Source organism: Carcharhinus amblyrhynchos, chromosome 3, assembly GCF_965287045.1.
Source record: "Carcharhinus amblyrhynchos chromosome 3, sCarAmb.v2.hapA, whole genome shotgun sequence".
In the NCBI taxonomy this organism is placed as follows: Eukaryota; Metazoa; Chordata; class Chondrichthyes; order Carcharhiniformes; family Carcharhinidae; genus Carcharhinus; species Carcharhinus amblyrhynchos.
Genome location: NC_137326.1, coordinates 96477204 through 96501226, shown reverse-complemented (window position 1 = coordinate 96501226; position 24023 = coordinate 96477204). Strand labels below are relative to the sequence as shown.

Here is a 24023-nt window from a genome sequence, read left to right as displayed (position 1 = left end):
CCATAAAAGGTCGCAAGACACATTTTGATTTTATTTTGATATATTATTTCCACATATTATTGATATACAGCGAGAAGTATTGTTTATTGTGTGCTATTCAAAGCATAGAGCACATTGGGGAGAAGGAAATGAGAGAATGCAGAATGTGGCACTACAATCATAGCTAGGGCGTAAGAAAGATCAACTTAATATAAGGTAGGTCCGTTCAAAAGTTTGATGGCAGCAGGGAAGAAGCTGTCCGTGAGTCAGTTGGTACGTGATCTCAGACTTTTATATCATTTTCCTCACAGAAGAAGGTGGAAGAGAGAATGCCAGGGATGCATGGGGTCCTTGAATATGCTGGCTGCTTTTCTGAGGCAACGGGAAGTGTAGCTGGAGTCAATGGATGGGAGGCTGGTTTGACTGGGCTACGGATTGTGGTCCAGAGTCAGGGTCAATATTTGTTCTTCAAATAATATCACCAGAATAGATTACCTAGCCATTTACTTTATTGCCATTTGTGGGACCTTTTAATATGAGAGAGATGGTTCCTATGCTGCAGCAGTGGCTGTACTTCAAAAGTATTTAGTTGACAATGAAGCACTTTGGACATGCTAGAGTCGTGAAAGGCCCTGCATAAATGCAAATTAATTAATTCTTTCTTTATTGCCAAAAGTGTCCTCAGTGAAAACTCCAGCAAATTATTTCTGATTCTTCAGTAAATTAGCAAAGGAAAGAATAATTTCAGAAAATTTCAACTTTGAACTCTCTGCTTTGTGCCCCATTCCCTTACTGCTGGGAAGTAAGTATGTCAGTGTAACTTTTAATAGAACACTAATGGGAGCTCTGAGAAAGAAACATTGGTAAGTTTCTCTTTTTTGGGGAGGGGAAATGTCACACTGATCAAGAAGGATGTCAGACTGGAGTGTTTTTCGATGATTAACACCCAGCCTCATCATTGCGTGTTCCCAAGTAAGGCGAAGTATAGAATAAAAACAGACCATATAGCTCCCTTCACTCTTTCCCAACAGAGTACAGTAGTGCCTTAACTAGTCTCAGTAGAGCTGACTGTATTGCACTACAGTGTAGCGAGACTTCTATTTTCTACAAAACGCATTCCTTTGATCCATGAGTGACATTGTTCATTAAGGTTCAGAAGCACCTAAATTTGTCCTGCCTTTGGTTTCATATGTCCTTCAAGTTCAGATGAATTGAATGGCTTCCTGCTGCAGTCCCACTGTTTAGTCCTAATTACAATTACAGGCTTCACAAACCACCACACTGTGTTCTGCATCAACTCATTTTAATTATTTAAACTGTGTGCTAGTTTTATTGCCTGTTCAGTTTACCAGCCCATTTTTAAATTCCCATTTGTACATCGGGACCTCTCCACGCATGTGCATGCTATCCGGTTAGTAACAGAAGACATATTACGATGGTCCTCAAATCAGTTAAGAAGAAAATCTGTAAATTAATTTGCTTTCCCTTTCCCCTATTCCATAGTCAGCACAGCAGCTAAAAATATTACTTGTCTCCCAAGTGCCTTGGATTATTTTGTCTACTTAAATAACTAGCAGCTCTAATCCTGTTTTCAACACCAAGCTCAAAGACACATGCAGCCCATTTACAGAGTAGCTATTGACTGAGAAATAAAAAGTTTTCAATAAATAATGATGAATAATAAATAATTCAATACCAACTAATCTCTCTCCTGTTCTAGTGTCCTCTAAATCTAAATTTATCATACTTGGATCTTCACGCATGCTGCACACTCACCAATTAGTCACCCGAGTGTCACTTAGCTTTCAGCCGATAGTCCTGACAATTTTAGAGGAACTCAGTTTATTTGCTGTTGACTGATGCTGATTCTCACTCAGGGAAATGTTTAACTCTTCCCCAGCAAAGGTGATCCAAACCTTTCAGGAATTCATCAGATGATTGTTATTAGGACAAGGTTAACATTTCAGGAAGAAGCTGTCCTTTCACTTGCCATTTCAATGTCCTTGCCGTTGGTGAGGCCAGTATTTTTGCCCATCCTGAGTTGCCGTTCAACTGATTGACTCGCTGGAGCATTTCAGAGGGCAATTAAAAGACTGTGGGTCCAGATTCACATGTAAGCCTGACCAGATAAGAATGGCAGATTTCTTTCCCAAAAGGCCATCAGTGAATCAGATGGGTTTTTAACGACAATAACAGTTTAATGGTCAACATTACCGAGACTACCTTTCAAATTCCAAATTTTATTAATTGGATCTAAATTTTGCTAGTTGCTGTGGTGGCATTTGAACCCATGTCCTCAAAGCATTGGGCTTCTGGCTTACTAGTCCAGTGATATTACCATGAACCTGCCATCTCCCCTTAAATGTGAATGGTATGTATAATAATTACCTAAACATCATTAACCATAATGTATGAAATTACTTCTGGCTCAAGGTTCCAAGCTGGAAGAAAATACAAAGTGAAATACCAGCCATCAGGCTAATGAAGTCCAAAGCAAGTTGACAAATCCCAGATAGAAAGTAAAGCTTGTTCAGTAAGAAAGAACTGCCACACAACTGAACTAGTTATGTTGAAACAAATCCCATGCTACAGTTTTTCAAGACTATCAACAACAACAACTTGCATATACAAAGCACCTTTAAACTGGTAAAATGCCCCAAGGCTCTTCACAAGACATGACAATGTAGAACTAAAGACACATGAGGAAACAAGCCCAAAGGCTTGGTGAAGGAGGTGGATTTTAAGAAGCATTTTAAAGGAGAGAAGTATCAGAAGAGAATTTGAAAGCTAAGGCCAAGTCAGCTGAATCACGGTGACCAATAGTAAAGCGAAGGAAGTGGTGGATGCTAAAGAAGCCGGGGTTAGAGAAAATAAGAACAGCTTTTCCCAGTCGCAGGATGTTTCAAAGCACCTTGATAATTTTCAAGCGTAGTCACTGTTGTAATATAGGAAATATGGCAGCCAATTTGCACACAGCAAGCTCCGACAAACAGCAATGTGATAATGGCCAGGTGACCTATTCTTATGATGTTGGTTGAAGGATAAATACTGACCGGGTTATTGAGGATAACTGGGGAGATGATGGCCCATCACTAGACTATTAATCCAGAAACTCAGCTAATGTTCTGGGGACCTGGGTTTGAATCCTGCCATGGCTGGTAGTAGAATTTGATTTCAATAAAAGATATCTGCAATTAAAAATCTACTGATGACCATGAAATCATTGTTGGTTGTCTGAAAAAACCCATCTGGTTCACCAATATTTTTTTGGGAAGGAAATCTGCCATACTTATCTAGTCTGACCTTATGTGACTCCTGAGCCGTAGTAATGTGGTTGACTCTCAACTGCCCTCAGGCAACTAACAATGTGCAATAAATGCTGGCCAGTCAGCGACTCAAAAGTCCCACAATTGAATAAAAAATGCCTGCTCTTTGAAATAGTGCCAGGGAATTTTTCACAACGTAGATTTCTCAGAGAGTTAAAGGACTGGAAGAAGTCACAGAGATATAGTTGGGCAAGGATTTGGAGGGATTGAATATGATAAAATTATTGAGATCATTGAAAATAATATTGGATAGAATTCTAAATGAATAGTTATGTGCTTATTACCTAATAGGTGCGACCATTGAAGAAAAAGTATGCCTGATGACTGCTTGCTTGCAGTAGTCACTGTTTGACAGTTTGTGTGAAAGAATTTCAGTGATTCACAAGAGTAGTCAAGGTCAGTGAATGCATATTCAAATGCTATATCCATATAGATGAAAACTACCTTCACATAATTTTCAGTACACCACCTCCCCGCTTTACTCACCTACCTATAATCTCAATCAACCATGGTTCACATCTCAAATTTCATTGTTTTAGTTCACACACACACACACACAACAGTGCTGTAACCCTACAACAAACAGCCTGCCCATACTGCTCACTATTCGACTGTGACTAACACATCACTCGGATACACCGCACCACACTCACTAACAATCCACTTTCTTGCAGGATAGGGTAAGGCAGGACTGCAGGCAGTGGCGGCTAACTGACATGGGACAGATACAGCTGTGTGTCCTCACCCCATGGAGGAGACTGTTCTCCATCAATAGAGTGAGCCAGTGTCAGAGCTTAAAGCCTGGATGAATGTACTCTGCTCCCACCAAATCCTCCTTACCACACCCTGCATCCCCTCATTCCACAATCCCTTCTCATCCCAAGCTACAGATTTTCTAAGCACAGGTCTCTGACTTTCCCCCCAACAATCTCTCTATCCCTTCAGTGCAACCCTATCCTTATGTCTTTCTCCAATCAGATAACCAAGGACTGCAAGTAAATTGTACGGGGGTGTAAAGTGGAGAAGGAAGGAGAGACTGATGATGATATAACACCATCACTGAGTCTCATATTCAAGATGACCATCTCAAATACTGACACAACATGAACTTTAGAAGATAGGGATAGGATCTTTAGCTGGCCAGTAATCAGAGAGAACAGCAGCCAGGGAGTGCCAATTCATTGCAGAATGAGGTTGCACAAGAGTTTAGCGCCAGAGGACTCATGAAGACTTCAGCGAGCAGAAGAAGACTGATGGGGATGCACACACGATTTTTTTTTGCATTGGCTGGCCCACCACAAAGCCTTTGGTTGCTCTCAAGAAGCTGGAGGAGTCCTGCAGCAACCTTGCTTAGAGCCCACCTATTTCAGCATACAAGTGTTGACCAACTCCATGAATGAGCACACTTCTAGATCAAATATTAGTCAGCTCATGTTGGCCAATATCTGAGCTTCAATTGCAGCATAAGCAGAAGCCACTCAATGTTGTACAAGCTCAAACTTTGTTGGGTTACAGGGACATGGCCAGGGAGAGGGCCTGGGTAAGACACGCTGTCAGAGAGTTGGCACAGACTCAATGGGCTGAATGGCCTCAGAGTGTACTGTAGGGATTCTGTGATTCTATGACTGAAGTTGTAAAAGCTCATTTCAAACTGATTCCATCATGGCTGCTGACACCAGTGTTTGAGAGAATTCCAGACCTCTGGCACCAGCTGCCTATGTGACACTGTGATAGACTGACTTTCCGTCTCACATGGAATTAAAGGATATGGGAGTGGGCAGGAAAGTGCAGTTGAGACCATGGATGATAATCCATGATCATACTGAATGGCAAAGAGGTTCAAGGAGCCAAATGGTCTCCTCTTACCATTCATTATGTTCTTAAGATTCCTAACTGCAGCCCAGAAAGATGTAACCCTAATTTTAAGACTGCTCTTAGTCTTAGGCTCCCCAACCAATGGAAATGGTTTCTCCCTCTCTTTGCACTTTCACCCTTTCGAGCTTTCATTATTTGGAAGGTACACTGCTGGGTCCTTTTTACATCCCAGTGGATAACCTCACATTTGCCAATTACAAACTGCCCAACCAGGAAAGAGCTGTGTTCCTTCCTTCCTCCTCTTCAAGTCTTCTCGTATCCCTGGTGGCAAGGATTGTAGTGTCATGATGACAATGGATGCAGCAGTGAAGAGCAAATTCTGGAGAGTGCTGCAACACTCCTGTCATACTGAGGCATACAGAGTCTAAATGATAAAGTACACACTAATCTCTTATGTAGGACTTTGTCAAAAGCCTTCTGAAAATACAAATAAACCATATCCACTGGCTCCACCTCATCAACTCTGCTAGTTATGTCCTCAAAGAATTCCAGTAGGCTTGCGAAGCATAATTTCCCTTTCGCAAATCCATGCTGACTGATTCTGCTGCTGTTTTCTAAGAGGGATGTAGATTATCAGGACCTTCAATCAACCTTCAATCCCATCAATTTCCCCAACACCACTTCTCTACTGGTACTGATTTTCTTCACTTCTTCCCTGTCACTAAATCTGGTGTTCCCCAACATTTGTGATCTATTATTTGTGCCCTCCTTTGTGAAGACTGAACCAAAGTATGTATTTAGTTGCTCAGCCATTTCTTTATTTCCCATTATAAATTCCGTGTTTCTCATTGTAAGGGACCTACATTTTCCTTCACCAGTCATTTTCTTTTCACGTACCTTGTACAATCAGTTATTATTTTCTCTGGCAAGCTTGCTCTTGTACTATATTTTCCCATTCTTAATCAATTCCTTGATCCTCCTTTGCTGTATTCTGAATTGTTCTCAGTCCTCAGGTCTGTTTTTCTTCTGGCCAATTTGTATGCCTCTTCCTTGGATTTAATACTATCTCTAATTACCCTTGTAAGCCATTGTTTGGCCACCTTTCCATTTAATCTTTGCACCAGACAGGAATAAGCAACTGTTGCAGTTCTCCCATGCGCTCTTTGAATGTTTGCCGTTGCCTATGAACCATCATCCCTTTAAGTAACATTCCTCAATCTGTCATTACCAACTCGCGCCTCAAACCATCCTAGTCTCCTTTATTAAGATTTAGTTATACCTCTCAACTTCTCAGACATTTCCACTTTGATGTGGAATTCTAAGAGGAAGTTCAGAGACAAATTGCTTCCTAAAACAAAGACTCCTCCCAGCTTAACGTTGGCTAGCTGCCTCCAATTCAAAACTTTCACAGTTTCTCCACATGGTACTCAAAGGAGCTAGTCTTCACAAAAGAGGGAACAAATAACATCCTGGAAATGTTAGGGAACTATGACACTACTGAGTGGGCAGAATTGAAGGAAATCGGTATTAGTAAGAAAATGGTGATGGGGAAATTAATAGGGCTAAAGGCTAACAAATTTTCTGAGTCTAAACATCTGTACCCCAGAGTACTAAAGGAAGTGGCCATGAAAATATTGGATGGATTGGTGGTCACCTTCCAAAGTTCTATAGACCCTGCAACGGTTCCTATACATTGGAAGTGGCAAATGTTACCCCACTCTTTAAAAAAGGAGGGAGAGAAAACAGGATAATTACAGACCAGTTAGCCTGGCATCAGTCGTGGGGAAGATGCTAGAGTCTACTATAAATTACGTCATAACAGAACATTTGAAAAGCATAAACAGGGTTGAACAAAGTGAGCATTGGTTTATGAAAGGAAAATCATACTTAACAAATCTACTGTGTTTTTTGAGGATGTAGCTAGTAGAAATGATAAGGGAGAATCAGTGGGTGTGGTGCATTTGGACTTTCTGATGGGCTTTTGATAAGATTCCTCATAAGAGGTTAGTGGGCAAAATTAAAGCACATAGAATAGCAGGGAAAGTATTGGTATGAATCAAGAATTGGTTGACAGACATGAAACAGAAAGTGGAAATAAATGGGCCTTCTTCCAAGTGGCAGATAGTAAGGTGTTTGGGCCCCAGCTGTTCATGATATATATAAATGACCTGGATAAGGGAACCAAATGTAATATTACCAGATTTGCTGATGAGACAAACTGGACAGAATTATGAGTTGTGAGGAAAATGTAAGGAGGCTTCAGAGTGATTTAGACAAGTTGAGTGTGTGTTATCACATGGCAGATGCAGTACAGTGTAGTTAAATGTAAAGTTATTCAGAACAGAAAGGGGTATTATTTAAATGGCAATATGTTGGGAATGTGAATGTGCAAAGGGATCTGGGTGTCCTTGTATACCAGTCAATGAAAGTGGAGAGGCAGGTACAGCAAATAAGAAGGCGAGTGGTAGGTTGGTCTTCATTGCAAGAGGTCTTGAGTTCAGAAGTAGGGATATCTTACTGCAGTTATACAGGGCCTTGATGAGATCATGCCTGAGGTATTACATGCATTTGTGGTCTCCCTATCTAAGAAAGGATATATTTGCCATAGAGAGAATGCAGCAGACACTCACTAGGCTGATACCAGGGTTGGTGGGATTGTCCCATGTGGAGAGATTCACTTAACTAAGCCTGTATTCACTGGAATTTAGAAAGGTGAGAGGAAATTTGATTGAAGTGTTAAAAACTCTAACAGGGCTAGGCAGACTAGCTGCAAGGAGGATGTTTTCCCAGAATGGGAAGTCTAGAACTAGGGAGCAGAGCCTCAGGATATGGGATAGATCATTTAGGATTAAGATGAGGAAAAATTTTGTCACTCAAAGGGTAGTGAACCTGTAGAATTATCTACCATTGAAGGCTGTGGAGGTCAAGCCATTGAATGTCTTCAAAAGGAGATAGATTTTTTTTAGATTTTAATGGCATCAAGGGATATGGGGAAAAATTAGAGATATTGAGATTGAGAATTAACCATGATCATATTGAATGGTACAGCAGGCTCAAAGGTCTCCCTTTTGAATGTCAACAGCTGAGAAAATAATTTCCTCACTTATCTCATAACGTAAATTTCAGATTCAACCTATTCAATTATAACACAAACTGACGATAACCTCTCATTACAAGTGCATAAACCTATCTTTAACTTTTCGTCCCTTTGACCTCACAGACACCCTGTCTTGAGTATCGTTCCCCTGCTCTCACACACACATACATACACACACACACACACACACACAAAATTTTCTTTTATATAGAAAATATGTGTTTATATGGGTGGCACAGTGGTTAGCACTGCTGCCTCATAGCACCAGGGATCCAGGTTCAATTCCCATCTTGGGTCACTGTCTGTGTGGAGTTTGCATGCTCTCCATTGTCTACCTGGATTTTCTCCGGATGCTCCAGTTTCCTTCCACTGTGGTAGAAAACCGGAGCATTCAGACGAAATCTATCTGGAGGAAAGACATGCTGGTCAGGTGCTTTGACCCGAACAGGCATTGGAGTGTGATGATTAGGGGAATTTCACATTAACTTCATTGCAATGTTAACGTAAACCTTAATTGTGACTAATAAATAAATTTTAAAAAATATATAAAAATATACATCTCTCACCATATCATTAAATCGGAAGGAATGAGACTCCATGTTATAGTGCCAGAGAGACTGTTTGGAAGGCATTATGACTTATGTTATTAAAAAAGGACTTTTACTTTAATGGATCAGCCCTAACTCTCTGGTGTGTGTATAGTATTTATCTGTTGAGGGTAGCAACTTCATGCTCTGATTGCATTTGAATGCTTAATCTCTTGATGAGGCACTAATGTAATGAAGCTTGTGGAGGAGCTGGATAACATCCTGACTTCTGCACTTATTAGTGTATGCAAAGTTGCTGTTTGATTTCCTCATTAATAGTGGTGAGTATTGATAGCCTTCCTGTTAGTCCCCTGCTGCAGAATCTGAGAAATGGTACACAAAAAAATGATTTGACTTAGAAGTGAGTCGCAGTGCGGATGCTAAGCTCAATCTTGCAGTCATTTGGTTATGTTTAGTATGCTGAGCATTAGAAGCCAAAAAATTGGATCAATTCATGCTTGGATCATGATTTCATATGCAAGTGTTAGGTTTAAGTCAAGAATCCTGGGAGGAAATGAGACGTAACTTGTAGACAGGCACTCTGTGCTTCAATTGGCTCTTGTTTATCTAGACAATTCACATGTTTTGAATTTCAGGCTCTGAGAGTTATCTCAGTTTGCATTCCATTCACGATTGCTACAATTTTCCCAATTTTGTTCCAGTTTTTTTCCAAAGAGAGCCTCACATCTTGCACAACAATGAGCGTTTAAGGTAAACTGGCCTCCATTAATGACATTCCATGACTAGCCAGCAAGAGACATGTCTTTTTGTGCAAACATAAGATCATCCAAAACTTTTGCTGCCTCTGTCCTTATTTGCACCAAGCCTCATTCACCCATCACCCCTATGATTGATAACCTACATTGATGCCTGGTTAAGCAACACCTCAGTTTTAAAATTCTCATCCTTGTTTTCAAACCCCTCCATGTTCTTGCCTGCCTATCCCTGTCTCGAACCTCTTCCATCCCTATGGCCCTACAAGGGGAAACCAGTGGTGTAATGATGATATCACTGGGCCAGAAATCCGATGGACTAGAAAATTCCCTGGAGACATGCATTCAAATCTCACTGGGCAATGGGTGGAATTTAAATTCAAGCTCAAATCAATTTTAAAAATCCAGTGAAAGCTAGTCTCAGTAATCGTGAACAAGGGTGTAGTTTTTTGGTCGCATTCACCCCAAAACTGGGAATTCTTGCCTGAGGTTAACCAACCTGCAGATGGTCTGTAAATTTTCCGTCCCACCCACGACGATTCCCACAGCAGGTGAGACAAGAAGATTTAGCCCCATGAAACTTTCATTGATTGTTGTAAAAACCCACTGATGTCTTTTAGGGAAGGAAATCTGCTAGCCTTGCCCAGATTGGCCTACATATGACTCCAGACTTTTAAATGCCCCACTGAAGTGGCCTAGAAGCCACTCAATTCAAGGGCAATTAGGGATGAGCAACAAATGTTGGCATTACCAATGAGGTTCACACCCCAGGAAAGAATAAAATACCTGAACTCCTTCAATGCTGGTGTTTTAAGCATTGTCAATTTTAATTGCCACACCATGGGCAATTATGCTTTCTGTACTCAAAGTAATTAGATTCTTAAAGAAAGGCAAACATGGAAATTCTGGGTAAGTTTTCAACACAAAGGACTTTGATCACATTTGAAGAACCAAACGTACTCAGTGATCAAAGAGTGAAGCAAGCAAGGAACTGAAACGTAGACAAATCAAAGTCGGAACAACTTGCATTTATGAAGTGTCTTGAAGGTCATAAAATATGTGCTTTGCAGGGGCTTTATCAAATAAAATTTGATACCGAGGCACATAAGGTGACATTGAGGCAAATGACCAAAAGTTTGGTCAGAGAGCTTAAAGTTTAGTTATTAGTATCACGTGTAAGCTTACATTAACACTGCAATGTTGTTAATGTAAAAATCCCCTGATCGCCACACTCTGGCGCCTGTTCAGGTACACTGAGGGAGAATTTAGCATGACCTAACCAGCACGTCTTTCGGACTCTGAGAGGAAACTGGAGCACCTGGAGAAACCTCATGCAGGCACAGGGAGAATGTGCAGACTCTGCACAGACTGTGACCCAAGCGGGGAATTGAACCCAGCTCCCTGGTGCTGTGAGGAAGCAGTGCTAACCACTGTGCCACCATGCCACTCTATTAAGGAGCATCTTAAAAAAGCAAGAGTTAGAGTGATTTAGGGAAGGGTTTCAGTTGCTCTAAAATAATTCTCACTGTTGCTCACTGTCATATCCATAATTAGGTCACAGCCATTTTTTATTGTTGGTTTTGTATATTTCACAGATGTTACACTAGGAAGGAAGACTGGGTTTTTACTTCTAATTTCTGCTGTTTTTCTGCATGTATGTTGGCTCTTTATTCCTCGTGCTATTTTTGAGTGGGACTTGAATGTTCAGTACTTTCTCCCAAATATTTTTATCTTTACCTTTTTTCACTGAACAGATTGCAGTTCACATTTGTGGATTGACAGCTACTGATTACGCTGCAAGTAATGATGCTATCATTTTTTTCTACTACTTAAGTTCAGAAGCATAATGCAATGATATTAAAAGTAAAATCGTTGAAATACTAATGAATTAATGAGTGTCAGCCATGGCTCAGATGGAAACACTCTTTCCCCTGAGTCACAAGGTTTTGTTTTTAAATCCCACTCCAGGATTTGAGCACACAAATTAAAACTGACACTCCAGTGCAGTACTGAAGCTCTGCTGCACTGTACATGGTGAACCTGACGGAGATGACAAGCAGGAAAAGAAATTAGTTCACAGAATCCCTACAGAGCAGAATGAAGCCATTTGGCCCATCGAGTCTGCACCAACTCTCTGACAGAATATCTTACCCAGGACCTCTTCCCGATCCTATCACTGTAACCCCACACATTTATGGTGGCTAATCCATCTAACCTAGCCCTCTTTGGACCCTAAGGGGCAATTTAACATGGTCAATCCGTCTAACCGGCACATCTTTGGACTATGGGAGGAAATCAGAGCACCCAAAGGAAACCTAGGCTCCTTGGAGAACGTGCAAATTCCACACAGACAGTCAGTAGAGGGCATAATTGAACCTGGGTCCCTGGTGCTGTGAGACAGCAGTGCCACCCACACTTTCTCATATGCTCACTCCACTCTGTGTATCTGATTGATGTAATTTAAACTGTATGTAGCATAAATCAGGGGAGAGTCAAGCTCTGTGTCTGCCAACAGCATAAATGGAGCTTGAGAATAAAAAAAAACGATTGGGCTGAGAGCCAAGCACGGAAGGGTGCTTATCTAAGACAGGGAGGCAATCAGTGCTTGCTGGAGAGGACATTTTGAAGAATTCTTCAACTAAGACTCTATATTTAAATTGAATGTCCTCAGCTCCATTACTTAATATCCCATCCACTCCGTTTCAGCTTCACACTGATCCAGAGCAAATTTGAAAAGAAGCCATTCGAGAACTGAGAAACAACAAGGTCTCTGGAGCAAATGGAGTCCCTGCCAAAATCTGAAGAAGAACAGAACATGCCTGGCATGATTGAACAACACCTGATCTCTCATCTAAGAAGAGGAGTGCATGTCTGGGGAAGGAGTGCGTGTCAAGAAGGAAAATAAGTCTGATTGCACTAACTACAGAGGAGTCTCCCTGCTGCCTGCCACTGGGAAGACCATTACGAAGATCATTTTTAGTTGTCTTGCCCCAGTAGCCAACAAGCTCCTTTCAGAGTCACAGTGCAGTTTTCACTCGTCTACTGGCACCACAGACATTTTCCTGTCCTGTATTTTCATAGACCACAATCCCACCCAGGCCTAATCCCATAATCCTAATTCCCCTGAAAGTAGGTTCAATTTTAGCATGGCCAATTAACCTAACCCTTTGGACTGTTGAGGAAACCGGAGCACCTGGAGGCAACCCATGTATTCATGGGGAGAATGTGCAAACTCCATACAGACAGTGACCAAAGCTGGATCCTTGGTGCTGTAAAGCAGCAGTGCTAACCACTGTGCCAACCACAGGAATTGCAGTAGGTGGGACATGGACCATGAAAAGGTCTGTTGACTTCAGGCAGAATTTTCTGGTCTTGAGGTGAGGGCTGCCGAAAAGTCCCAACCAAGATCTTCGCTGCATCGCAAATTCAAGAAACATTGCAAGGGACAACATCAGCTGCTGTACTTGGCTCTTTTTGAACTCACAAAATCCTTTGACTCTGTGAACCGCAAAGACTGAAGAAATATCCCTCTCAAATTTGACTGCCCTCAGAAATCTTTCACCATCCTCTTCCTCCTCCTACACAATGACTTGCAAACCGTGACCGTCACCAACAGAATCACAACAAATCCTATCTCAGTGAAAACTGGTGATAAGCAAGGTTGATTATTGCACCAATCTTCTCCATTGTTCTCATTGTGAAACTGCACCTCACCTCCAGCAAATTACCCACAGGGATGGAGATAATCTACAGAACAGGAAACTGTTCAACCTACGCCCCCTTCAATCTAAACTCATAGCAACCTCAGTCAATGTATTTTGGTTTGCAGGTGACACCCCTGTGTGCACTCACACAGAAACGGAATTCCAAGTCAATGTTGAGTCCTTCTTTGAAGCATTTGAAAAAAATGGACCTTTCACTAAGCACCCAGAAAATGAGGCCCTCTTCCAACCAGCTCCCACAGCAAAACATCACCTCTCCGTTGATTAAGGTCAGTGGTGGCACAGTGGTTAGCACTGCTGCCTCACAGCGCCAAGGACCTTGGTTCGCTTCCTGGTTTAGGTCACTGTCTGCATGGAGTTTGCACATTCTCCCCGTGTCTGCGTGAATTTTCTCCGGGTGGTGTGGTATCCTCCCACAGTCCAAAGTACGGGTTAGGTAGATTGGCCATGCTAAATTGCCCCTTAGTATCAGGGATACTACCTAGGGTAAATGCATGGGGTTATGGTGATAGGGCCTTGGTAGGATAGCATTTGATGCAGACTCAATGGGCTGAATGGCCTCTTTCCGCGCTGTAGGATTCTATGACAAGATCCTGGAAAATGTGCGACAAGATCCTGGAAAATGTGCACATTTTCCATAACCTAGGAACTTTCTCTTGACAAAATCAGATATGGATTATCATTGCCTCCAATGTGTCACCTAGGTCTTCAGCTGACTGAAGGTCAGGAGCAGATCTCAAACCCAAGACTAAGTTCAGGTTTACAAGGCAGCAGTGATTACCATACTGCAGTAGTCTTGCAGTAGGTACCTCAAGACACTGGAGAATACCATTGGTGATGTTTTACCTGATCCTCCAAACCTGGTGTCAAGAAAGGTGGTCCAACAGCAGTGCCGTCTTCCAAGCCAACACACGCAGCATGAAGGCGCTAATCATTCAAAATCAACTTTGATGGATGGGAGATTCGTATGCCTGACACCAGACTCCCAAAAGATTGCTCGACTTTCCATTTGTTCACATCGGGCAACTCCCAGTAGGATGGTGGAAGTGTTTTAGGGATGTCCTCAAAGTATCCCTGAAAAGATAAAACACCCCTCCCTCTCAACTATGGAAGATGCTGGCTTGTGACTGACCAAAATGGGGAAAGTCTATTAAGGAATGCGGCAGACACATCAAGAGACTTCATTGGAAAGATGCAGAGATGAAATTGAGGCATTGGAGAGAATATACAAACAACCAAGCAACTCATCTACTGACTCTTCAACCACCTACCCTGCATGCAGGGACATGTCTGTCTGCAGATCAGGAATATGGATGGCACGGTAGCATAGTGGATAGCACTGCTGCTTCATTGCTTCAGAGACCTGGGTTCAATTCCCTGCTTGGGTCACTGTCTGTGTGAAGTTTGCACATTCTCCTCGTGTCTGCATAGGTTTTCTCCAGGTGCTCCAGTTTCCTCCCACAGTCCAAAGATGTGCGGGTTAGGTTGATTGGCTAAGCTAAAATTGCCCCTTGTGTCCTGAGATGCGTAGGTTAGAGCGGTTAGTGGGTAAATATGTTGGGATATGGGGGTGGGGCCTGGGTGGGATTGTGGTTGGTGCAGACTCGATGGGCCAAGTGGCCTCTTTTTGCACTGTAGGGTTTCTATGACACTACGAATTGGAACTTAGCAGCCATCATAGAACCATTAAATCAGTGGGAGCAAGTGGTCCTGGATACGGAGGGACTGCCTGAGAAGTGAGAAGAATTTGTTGGGAAATCAAGGCAGTTGTCTTGCTGGCAGCATATTTTTGTGTTGAAGCGTTTTGGTTTCTCTACCAATGGCCTGTATTTCATTCAGATCTGTGAAAATGATGACGTTGGCTGAAATTCTCTGACCTTACCTGCACTGGGATTGTCCGGTCTTGTTGCAGTGAATGGAGATTTGGCTGAGTGCCACATTTTTCATTGTTGCTGGCAGTGGTGGTGGGGCAAATGAAATTAGAGAACCCTGACGGCTGAGTGGCAAACATCTACCAGAGCCCACTTGTTACACATGCTGCACGCCATTAGCAAGCCAAGTTTGATACTCAGGTATGTTTGTGTCCCTAGGTTAGTAGCTCCCAGTCATAAAGACCTCCCCCTCCCCCCATCCCCATTGTGCCCTGAAGAAACATTCCAAATGATTTTAAAATTATGTAATTAAACTAACCTTCATCTTCAGCTTTGATCTTCAGTTTCATCTTCAGATCGGCTTCTCCAAGACCCGATGAATTTTGGGCCTTCTGCATATGCACTGGCTGGGAAAGAGTCACAGATGCGGGGTTTAGATTTTTTATCTGGGTCAGGCCATACGCATGACCAATGGGACTTGGAGCTTAAGACAAAGGCCCCATGCGACCACACAAAAAATGAAACCTCAAGATGTTGCAAAAACCCTGGGCGAAGCAGGAGAGATAGGGAGAGTTTGAAAAAAAAGACAGGCAACAGGACAGGGAGAAGTTGAAAGTGAAGTTCCCAGTAAGAAGACAGAGGAAATAGGAGATGTGCCTCAAAACCTTTTTTATTGTATTGAGATGTGCCACGACATATAAAAGTTTGAGAACCACTCCGCTAGATGACTGATTTGAAAAGGAAAAGTATCTTTGTAGAATGGAGAAGCCAGCCTGCTATTGGGGATCAATCCTTCCCCAATAAGCTTCCCTTGGTCTCCTTATGATTCTATACTCAATGTTTGCCATTGATGGTGAAGTAGGTTGAAAACTGCGATAAGCAAGAATGCTTTCCTTTTGTCTATTTCTATCAAAGTTTCACAGGTCATTGGTTTCCAGGTTGAAAAGTCTCATATAAATTGCACCTACACTAATACATTTAATTCCATCTTTTTTTATCATTTTGTTATGTGTAATTTACTGGAGTCACATTTTCTAGAATCTATAAAAACATAAACTGTTGCTAATTGTATGTTGTTGTGAATCTCGCTAAATCATTCAGATGGTATAAATTCTGTCCAACTAATCAGAGTGTGAGGGATTTTGTTCAGAGTGCAGGCTTCCAAATTTTTGAATGCGATGAAATAAAGAATATTTCCTTTGGTATTAACTATTTGGATCCCTTGACCATGAGATTTTAGAAATATCTATAAGAGGTTTGGTAACAGGCTTTTGATCTGCAATCTTTAAATCAGACCAGAAAAAACCATTTGTTACAACAAGCGAAATGTAATGAAAAATTGTCAGAACAGAATTTCACTGCACGTGTTGGTCATGTTTCAACGTAATAAGATTTGCTATCAATGTGTGAACAAGTAAATCAATTTCTCCATCTAGTCCTCTGTTACAATAAATCAAATGTGTACATTGTGAAATTAGAATGAAAAATGTGTTACTCTCTGTATGCTCACCATCTAAATCACAGAAATTTAATCTGGAGAAGATTACCTTTTTGAACAATAGCTGTTTTTACCATGTGCAGGTTAAAGTGCTTAATGAAGCATTAGAGACACTAACAGCACAATATGATTCATTGTATTACTTATACATTTTCCATGAACACAGATATAAATTTATCCCAGCGTTCTTTAATGAATTCACTGTTGAGCATGTGATTATCCCACTTTAAAATGGTCATGAGAAAATTCTTTCCCAGACTCAGTGGCATTAGAACTACTGGAGCAGGCATGTATGGATTTCCTCAATAACAGGCTGACCTTCACAGTCCGAGGACTTTGTACAAGTATTGTTGTCTCGTAAAATCACGTGTGTTTGCCTAAACTGTTGAATAAAGGGATGAACATAGAGATTAGAACTTCTGTTTCTAGTTCATTCATGGGATGTAGGCATCACTGGTAAAGCCAGAATTTATTGCCTATCCCTAATTGCCATTGGAAAGTTGGTGGTGAGCTGCTTCCTTGAACCACCACTGTCCTTCTGATACTGGTACCCCCTGCTGTTTAGGTAGGGAATTCAAGACTTTGCCTCAGTGATAGTGGACTGAATAGCCTCTTTCAACACTGTAACTTTTCTGCAGTTCTGTGGAAGACATGGTGATATATTTCCAGGTGAGTGTGTGACTTGGAACTTGGGCCTGCTTCCTTTGACCCTCTAGCACAAGAGGTCATGGGTTTGGACTGTAAAGTTTTGGCAAGTGATAAATTGCATCTTGTAGATAATACTGATTTTAGCCATGGTGATTTAAAGGGTGAATTTTTAAGGTGCTGGATGGATTGACAATCATGCTTTGTCATGGATGGAGTTGAGCTTTTATACTGCTGTGGGATAATCACATGCTCAACAGTGAATTCATTAAAGAACGCTGGGATAAATTTATATCTGTGTTCACAGAAAATATATAAGTAATACAATGAATTATATCATGTTGTTAGAGTCAATAATGCTTCATTAAGCACTTTAACCTGCACTTGGTAAAAACAGCTATTGTTCAAAAAGGTAATCTTCTCCAGATTAAATTTCTGTGATTTAGATGGTGAGCATACAGAAAGTAACACATTTTTCATTCTAATTTCAAAATATATACATTTGATTTATTGTAACAGAGGACTTGATGGAGAAAACCATATACCTGCGCTAGCCCCATATCCCTTGATGTCATTGGTATCCAGAACTCTGATGATTTCTGTCTTGATTACATTCAATGATTGAGTTTCCACAGAACTCCAGGGTGGCAAATTCCAAAGATTCACCACCCTCTGAATGAAGAAATTCTGGCTCATCTCCTCACGTCCTGTCCCTTGTTCTGAGACCATGTCCCCTGGTTCTAGACTCCTATCTACATCTAGCCTGTCATGCCCTGTAAGAATTTTTTTAAGGTTCAATGAGAACACCATTCATTGTTTGAAACTCGAGAGAATATAGGGCCAGTTTTCTCAATCCCTCCTCATTAAACAGTCCGGCCACCCCAAGGATTATTTTGGTGAACCTTTGTTGCACTCCCTGCATGGCAAGTATATCCTTTCTTGGGTAAGGAGACCAAAATTGTACACAAACTCCAGGTGAGGTCTCAGTCTGTACAGTTGCAGCAAGACATCTTTTTATTCCTGTACTTAAATTCCATTGCAATGAGGCCAATATAACATGTTGCCTTCCTGATTGTTTACTGCACTAGTATACTAACTTTTATTGACTCATGAGAAAGGACATCAACACTTCCCACCATTTAATGTCACCATTTAAGAAACACTCTGCCTTTTTTTCTACCAAAGTGGAAACCTCACACTTATTATATTCCAACTGCATTCACTTAGCCTGTTCAAGTTCCCATGAAGCCTCTGTGCATCCTCCTCACAGCTTACATTTCAACCTAGTTTTGTTTCATTTGCAAATTAGGAAATATTTCTTTTGATCCCCACATCAAAATCATTCATATAGATTGTGAACAGCTGTGGACCCAGCACTGATCCTTCCTGTACCCCACCAGTAACAACCTGTCATCATAGAAAATTCAAGAATGTTCTTTATTTTCTCTCTTAACCAATTCTCAAACCATACCAGTATATTACCCCCAATCCCATGTGCTCTAATTTTGTTTACTAACCTCCTTTGTGGAACGTTATCAAAAGCCTCCTGACAATCCAAACACACCACTGGCTCTTTGCAATTTATGCTACAGGGTAACATCCTAAAAAACTCCCAGGAGATTTGTCAAACATGATTTTTCTTTCATAAATCCATTGAACTCTGTCCAAACTTATCATTATTGTCCAAGTGTCTAGTTATCGCATCCTTTAAAACCGTGTCTAACATGCCCCAACAATCAACATCAAACTAACAGTCTGTTATTCTTTGTTTTCGATCCCCCTCCCTTCTTAAATACTTGCTGCTTTTCAATTTGCAGGAACCTTTCCAGAATCTATAGCATTTTGAAAGATAACCACCATTGCATCCACTATCTCTAAAGCCACCTCCTTCAACAATCTGGGATGTAACTCATCAACTGAGAGTACTTAGCAACCTTTAATCCAGTTAGTTTTTTGAGTACAACCTCATTAGAACATAGAACAATACAGCGCAGGAACAAGCCCTTTGGCCCACAATGTTGTGCCAAACATGATGCCAAATTAAACTAATCCCTTCTGCCTGCCCTTGGTCCATATCCCTCTATTCCTTGCACATTCATGTGTTTATGTAAAAGCCCCTTAAACACCCCTATCGTATATGCCTCCACCACCACGCCATGGCAGTACATTCTAGACACCTAACACTCTGTGTAAAAAAAACTTGCCTCTCACATTTCCTTTGAACTTTTCCTTAAGTGCATGCCCCCCATTTAACTCTTGGGAAAAAGATTCTCACTGTCAACCCTATCTATGCCTCTCATAATTTAATTGACTACTGTCAGGTCTCCCCTCAGTCTCTGCCGCTCCAGATTATATTAATTTCTTGGTTCCTTATTTTCACAAGTCCCTTGATTCCCTAATATTTCTGGTGCAAGATTTTCTATATTTTCCTCAGTGAAGATGATTGTTTAGTTTCTCTGCCATTTCCTTATTCTTCATTATAAATTATCTTGTCACCACCTACACCGGACACACAATTGTCCTTGCTAATCTTTGTCTTTTCACATTTCCCTTGCTACATGCAGCTTCAGCTTTCTGATGTATATTACTACGACAGTTTGGTAGTTTCTAAATAACTCCCCCCACCAATGTCTGCTGTTGCTTGCTGTTTCTTAGTTTCATCCAAACTGATTCTATGTCTTGACCCTTCAATCTACAATCCACTTTCACAAATCTTTTCCCTTATTAATAATGCTACCCGCCCTTATTTCTCTTTTGCCTAATCTTCTGAATCTGTGAATATTGTGCCCCCCAGTCTTGGTCACCCTTTTATTATACCTCTGTATTGGCAATGAAATCATAACCGTCTATGTCAATTTCTGCCTTCATATCAGCTACGTTATTGTGAATGTCGCATGCATTCAGGTAGGGTACCCTTAAATTTGTATTTTTAACATTTTATTCCACATTCTGATTCTATTTAATGCTTATTTTTGCTTCATCTGTGTATAATTTCACTGACTATTTTTCTACATGCTATTACCAGGTTCCCATTCTCCTTCCAATCCCATTTAAAACCCTCTCCAAACAGTTTTAGTAAATCTCCCTTCAAGGATGTTTGTCTTATTCCTGCTAAAGAGCAACCCATCCATCTTGTAACTAGCACCAATGGCTCAGATATCTGATGCCCTTCCTCCTGCACCAACTCTGCAGTTTTGTGTTCAATTGCTCAGTCCTATTCCTATTATCAATAGCACATTGCACTGGGAGTGATCCTGATATAACTGTTTTGCGGTCCAGCTTTTTAAATTCTCTCCTAGCTTACTAAAATCTGCTTTCTGGATATCATCTTTCTTCCTTTCTATGTCATTGATGCTAATGTGGACCACAACCTCAAGTGTTCACTCTCCCCCAGAAGAATGTCTTCAATTGCTTATTGACAGCCTTGACCCCGGAACCAAGGAGGCAAAGTCTGCAGTCTTTTCTGCAGCTGCAGAAACACCTGTCTGTTACCCTGACTAACAAATTTCCTATTGCCAATATTTTTTCACTCTTTTTTTCTCCCTTCTTGTGCAGCTGAGCCACCTGTGATACCACAGACTTAGCTCTTACTGCGCTCCCATGAGGAACTGTTGACCTCTTTAGTATTCAAAATTGAAAACGGGTTACTAAGTGAGATTGACTCGGAGACTCCCTCACTACCTGCTTGGTTCTTTTAGACTACCGAGCAGTCACTCATTCTCTTTCTGTCTGTATGCTCCTAACCTGCAGTGTGACCACTTTCCCAAGTGTCCTATTCACATAGGTCTCTGCCTCATGGATGCACCATAATGAGTCCAGCCATTATTCGAGTTCCAGGACTCTGAGTCCAAATTTCTGCAGCCCATGACACTTCTTGCTGGTGTGTTTGTATCGGACACATAATACATCCGTGATTTTCCACATTCCACAGGGTGCACATTCCACTTGACCAAGCTGCCCTGCTATATCTTAACTTTTACAAACTACGTATTGTAAGTAGAATAAACTGAATAACTTACCAGCTTCTCACTAATCAGGTTGCTTCTCTGTACCAAAGTAAGAACCAAACATTTAAAAAATTACCTCCTCCTCCTCTCCACCGAACTCCCTCAGTGACCAGTCTCCAAGTTGTTCACTCTGTAAAGTTCCGTGCACTCAACATGGTTTTACGTTACCTATGAGATTTTACCTGAATGGTTGCACAAACATCTTCATGCCCCTGATTCCACATATGCCTTCAGAGTCTTAAACATCTATATGTAATAGAGTTCCTTTCAGAGATGGACTTGTGTTTCATAAGAACATAAGAAATAGGAGCAGGAGTAGGCCATCTAGCCCTTCGAGCCTGCCCCGCCATTCAATAAGATCATGGCTGATCTGTCGCTGCTCAGTTCCACTTTCCCGCCCTCTCCCCATAACCCTTAATCCCCTCTCTTATCAAAAACCCATCAACCCGCGTCTTAAAAATATTTAGCGAGGCAGCCTCCACCACTTCAACGGGTAGAGAATTCCAGAGATTCACCACCCTTTGAGTGAAGAAGTTCCTCCTCAACTCCGTTCTAAACCGCCCCCCTTTTATCTTGAGGCTGTGCCCCCTAGTCCTACTGTCTTTTTTGAGCGGGAAGAGTCTTTCCACCTCTATCCTGTCCATCCCATTCATCATCTTATACGTCTCAATGAGATCTCCCCTCATTCTTCTAAACTCTAACGAGTACAAGCCCAGTTTATTCAGCCTCTCCTCATAGCTCAACCCCCTCAACTCCGGTATCAGCCTAGTAAACCTCCTCTGCACTCCCTCCAAGGCCAAAATATCTTTGCGCAGGTGCGGCGCCCAAAACTGCACACAGTACTCCAGCTGCGGCCTCACCAATACCCTATACAGCTGCAGCAAGACCTCCCTACTTTTATATTCAATCCCCCTCGCTATGAAGGCCAGCATCCCATTCGCCTTCCTGACCACCTGCTGCACCTGCAAGCTGGGTTTTTGCGACTCATGCACAAGGACCCCGAGGTCCCTCTGCACCGTCGCCTGCTGCAGTTTTTCGCCCCGTAAGTAATAGTCCTTCCTACCATTCTTCCTACCAAAGTGGGCCACCTCACACTTGCCAACATTAAATTCCATTTGCCATTTCCTGGCCCATTCGCCCAGCCTATCTAGATCCTTCTGCAGACTCTCCACACCCTCCGCACAATTTGCAACTTGCAATTTGCAATTTGTTTCCAACAAGTCCAAAGATGTGCAGGTCAAGTGGATTGACCATGCTACATTGCCCCTTAGCGTCAGGGGAACTCGCTCGAGTAAAATGTATAGGGTTATGGGGATAGGGCCTCGGTGGGATTGTGTTTGGTGCAGACTTGATGGGCCAACTGGCCTCCATCTGCACCGCAGGGATTATATGATTCTATGAAGATTCTACAAATGCTGCTGCAGAGTTGGCCTCTAAAGAATGTGTTTTCCAGTTTCATCTCCCTCCCTCTGAAGAACTGTTTAAGCTGAACTTGCATGACTGATGACTCAGTTTTTCCTTTGACGCAGAAAGATGTGGTTTCAAGTCCCACACATGTCCCTGTGTTCATAATTGTAGCTGCTGTTCCGGTGTAACGCTGAGAAGAATTGCATTGATCTTGAGATGAAATGTTAAATCCTGGTACAACATGCCTATTCCAATGGTTAAAATGGATGTTCAAGATCCTGTAGCACAGTTTGAAGAATAGCTGCAGGTTTCTAGCTTGGCAACACTCAGTCCTAAACCAACACCACTCAAAAGATGGAATGCATCCGAGGGTTCTGAATGAAATGGCGGAGGTGATAGTGGATGCCTTGGTGGTTATTTTCCAGACGTCGCTGGATTCCGGGGAAGTGCCGGAAGATTGGAAAACGGCTAATGTTACGCCGTTGTTTAAGAAGGGTGCCAGGCAAAAGGCGGGGAATTATAGGCCGGTTAGTTTAACGTCTGTGGTAGGTAAAATGTTAGAATCCGTCATTAAGGAGGAAATTGCGAGGCATCTTGAAGGGAATTGCTTGATAGGGCGGACGCAACACGGTTTCATTAAAGGGAAGTCGTGTCTGACAAATTTACTGGAGTTCTATGAGGATGTGTCTAGGGCAGTGGATAGAGGAGAGCCGGTGGATGTGGTCTTTCTGGATTTTCAGAAGGCGTTTGACAAGGTACCTCACAAGAGGTTATTGCAGAAGGTCAGGGGACATGGAGTTGGGGGTAGGGTGTTAGCGTGGATAGAGGATTGGTTGTCAAATAGGAGGCAGAGAGTGGGGGTCAATGGGTGCTATTCGGATTGGCGGTTGGTGACTAGTGGGGTGCCCCAGGGGTCGGTGCTGGGGCCTCAGCTATTTACCATTTATATAGATGATCTGGAGGAGGGAACCGAGTGCAGGGTGTCGAAATTTGCTGATGACACCAAGATTGGGGGAAAGGCAAATTGTGCGGAGGGTGTGGAGAGTCTGCAGAAGGATCTAGATAGGCTGGGCAAATGGGCCAGGAAATGGCAAATGGAATTTAATGTTGGCAAGTGTGAGGTGGTCCACTTTGGTAGGAAGAATGGTAGGAAGGACTATTACTTACGTGGCGAAAAACTGCAGCAGGCGACGGTGCAGAGGGACCTCGGGGTCCTTGTGCATGAGTCGCAAAAACCCAGCTTGCAGGTGCAGCAGGTGGTCAGGAAGGCGAATGGGATGCTGGCCTTCATAGCGAGGGGGATTGAATATAAAAGTAGGGAGGTCTTGCTGCAGCTGTATAGGGCATTGGTGAGGC

General features: G+C 42.1%; 1 protein-coding gene across 4 annotated transcripts in view; it reads left to right on the top strand.

Annotated features, from left to right (window-relative positions):
* Positions 1-24023, top strand: part of nmnat3 (nicotinamide nucleotide adenylyltransferase 3) — an 80398-nt gene that overhangs the window by 50334 nt on the left and 6041 nt on the right. The window contains exon 5 of one of the 4 annotated variants that reach the window (XR_013886323.1): positions 3597-3701. The exons of 2 other annotated variants lie outside the window; for them this stretch is intronic. Coding sequence is in view for 1 of the 2 variants with exons in the window: in XM_080185549.1 (XP_080041675.1) it covers positions 12224-12234 (11 nt within the window). In the remaining variant the exon portion in view is untranslated. Of the gene's footprint in view, positions 1-3596; positions 3702-12223; positions 12394-24023 lie in introns of those variants that run through there. One more of the 4 variants, XM_080185549.1, reaches the window with a different exon arrangement.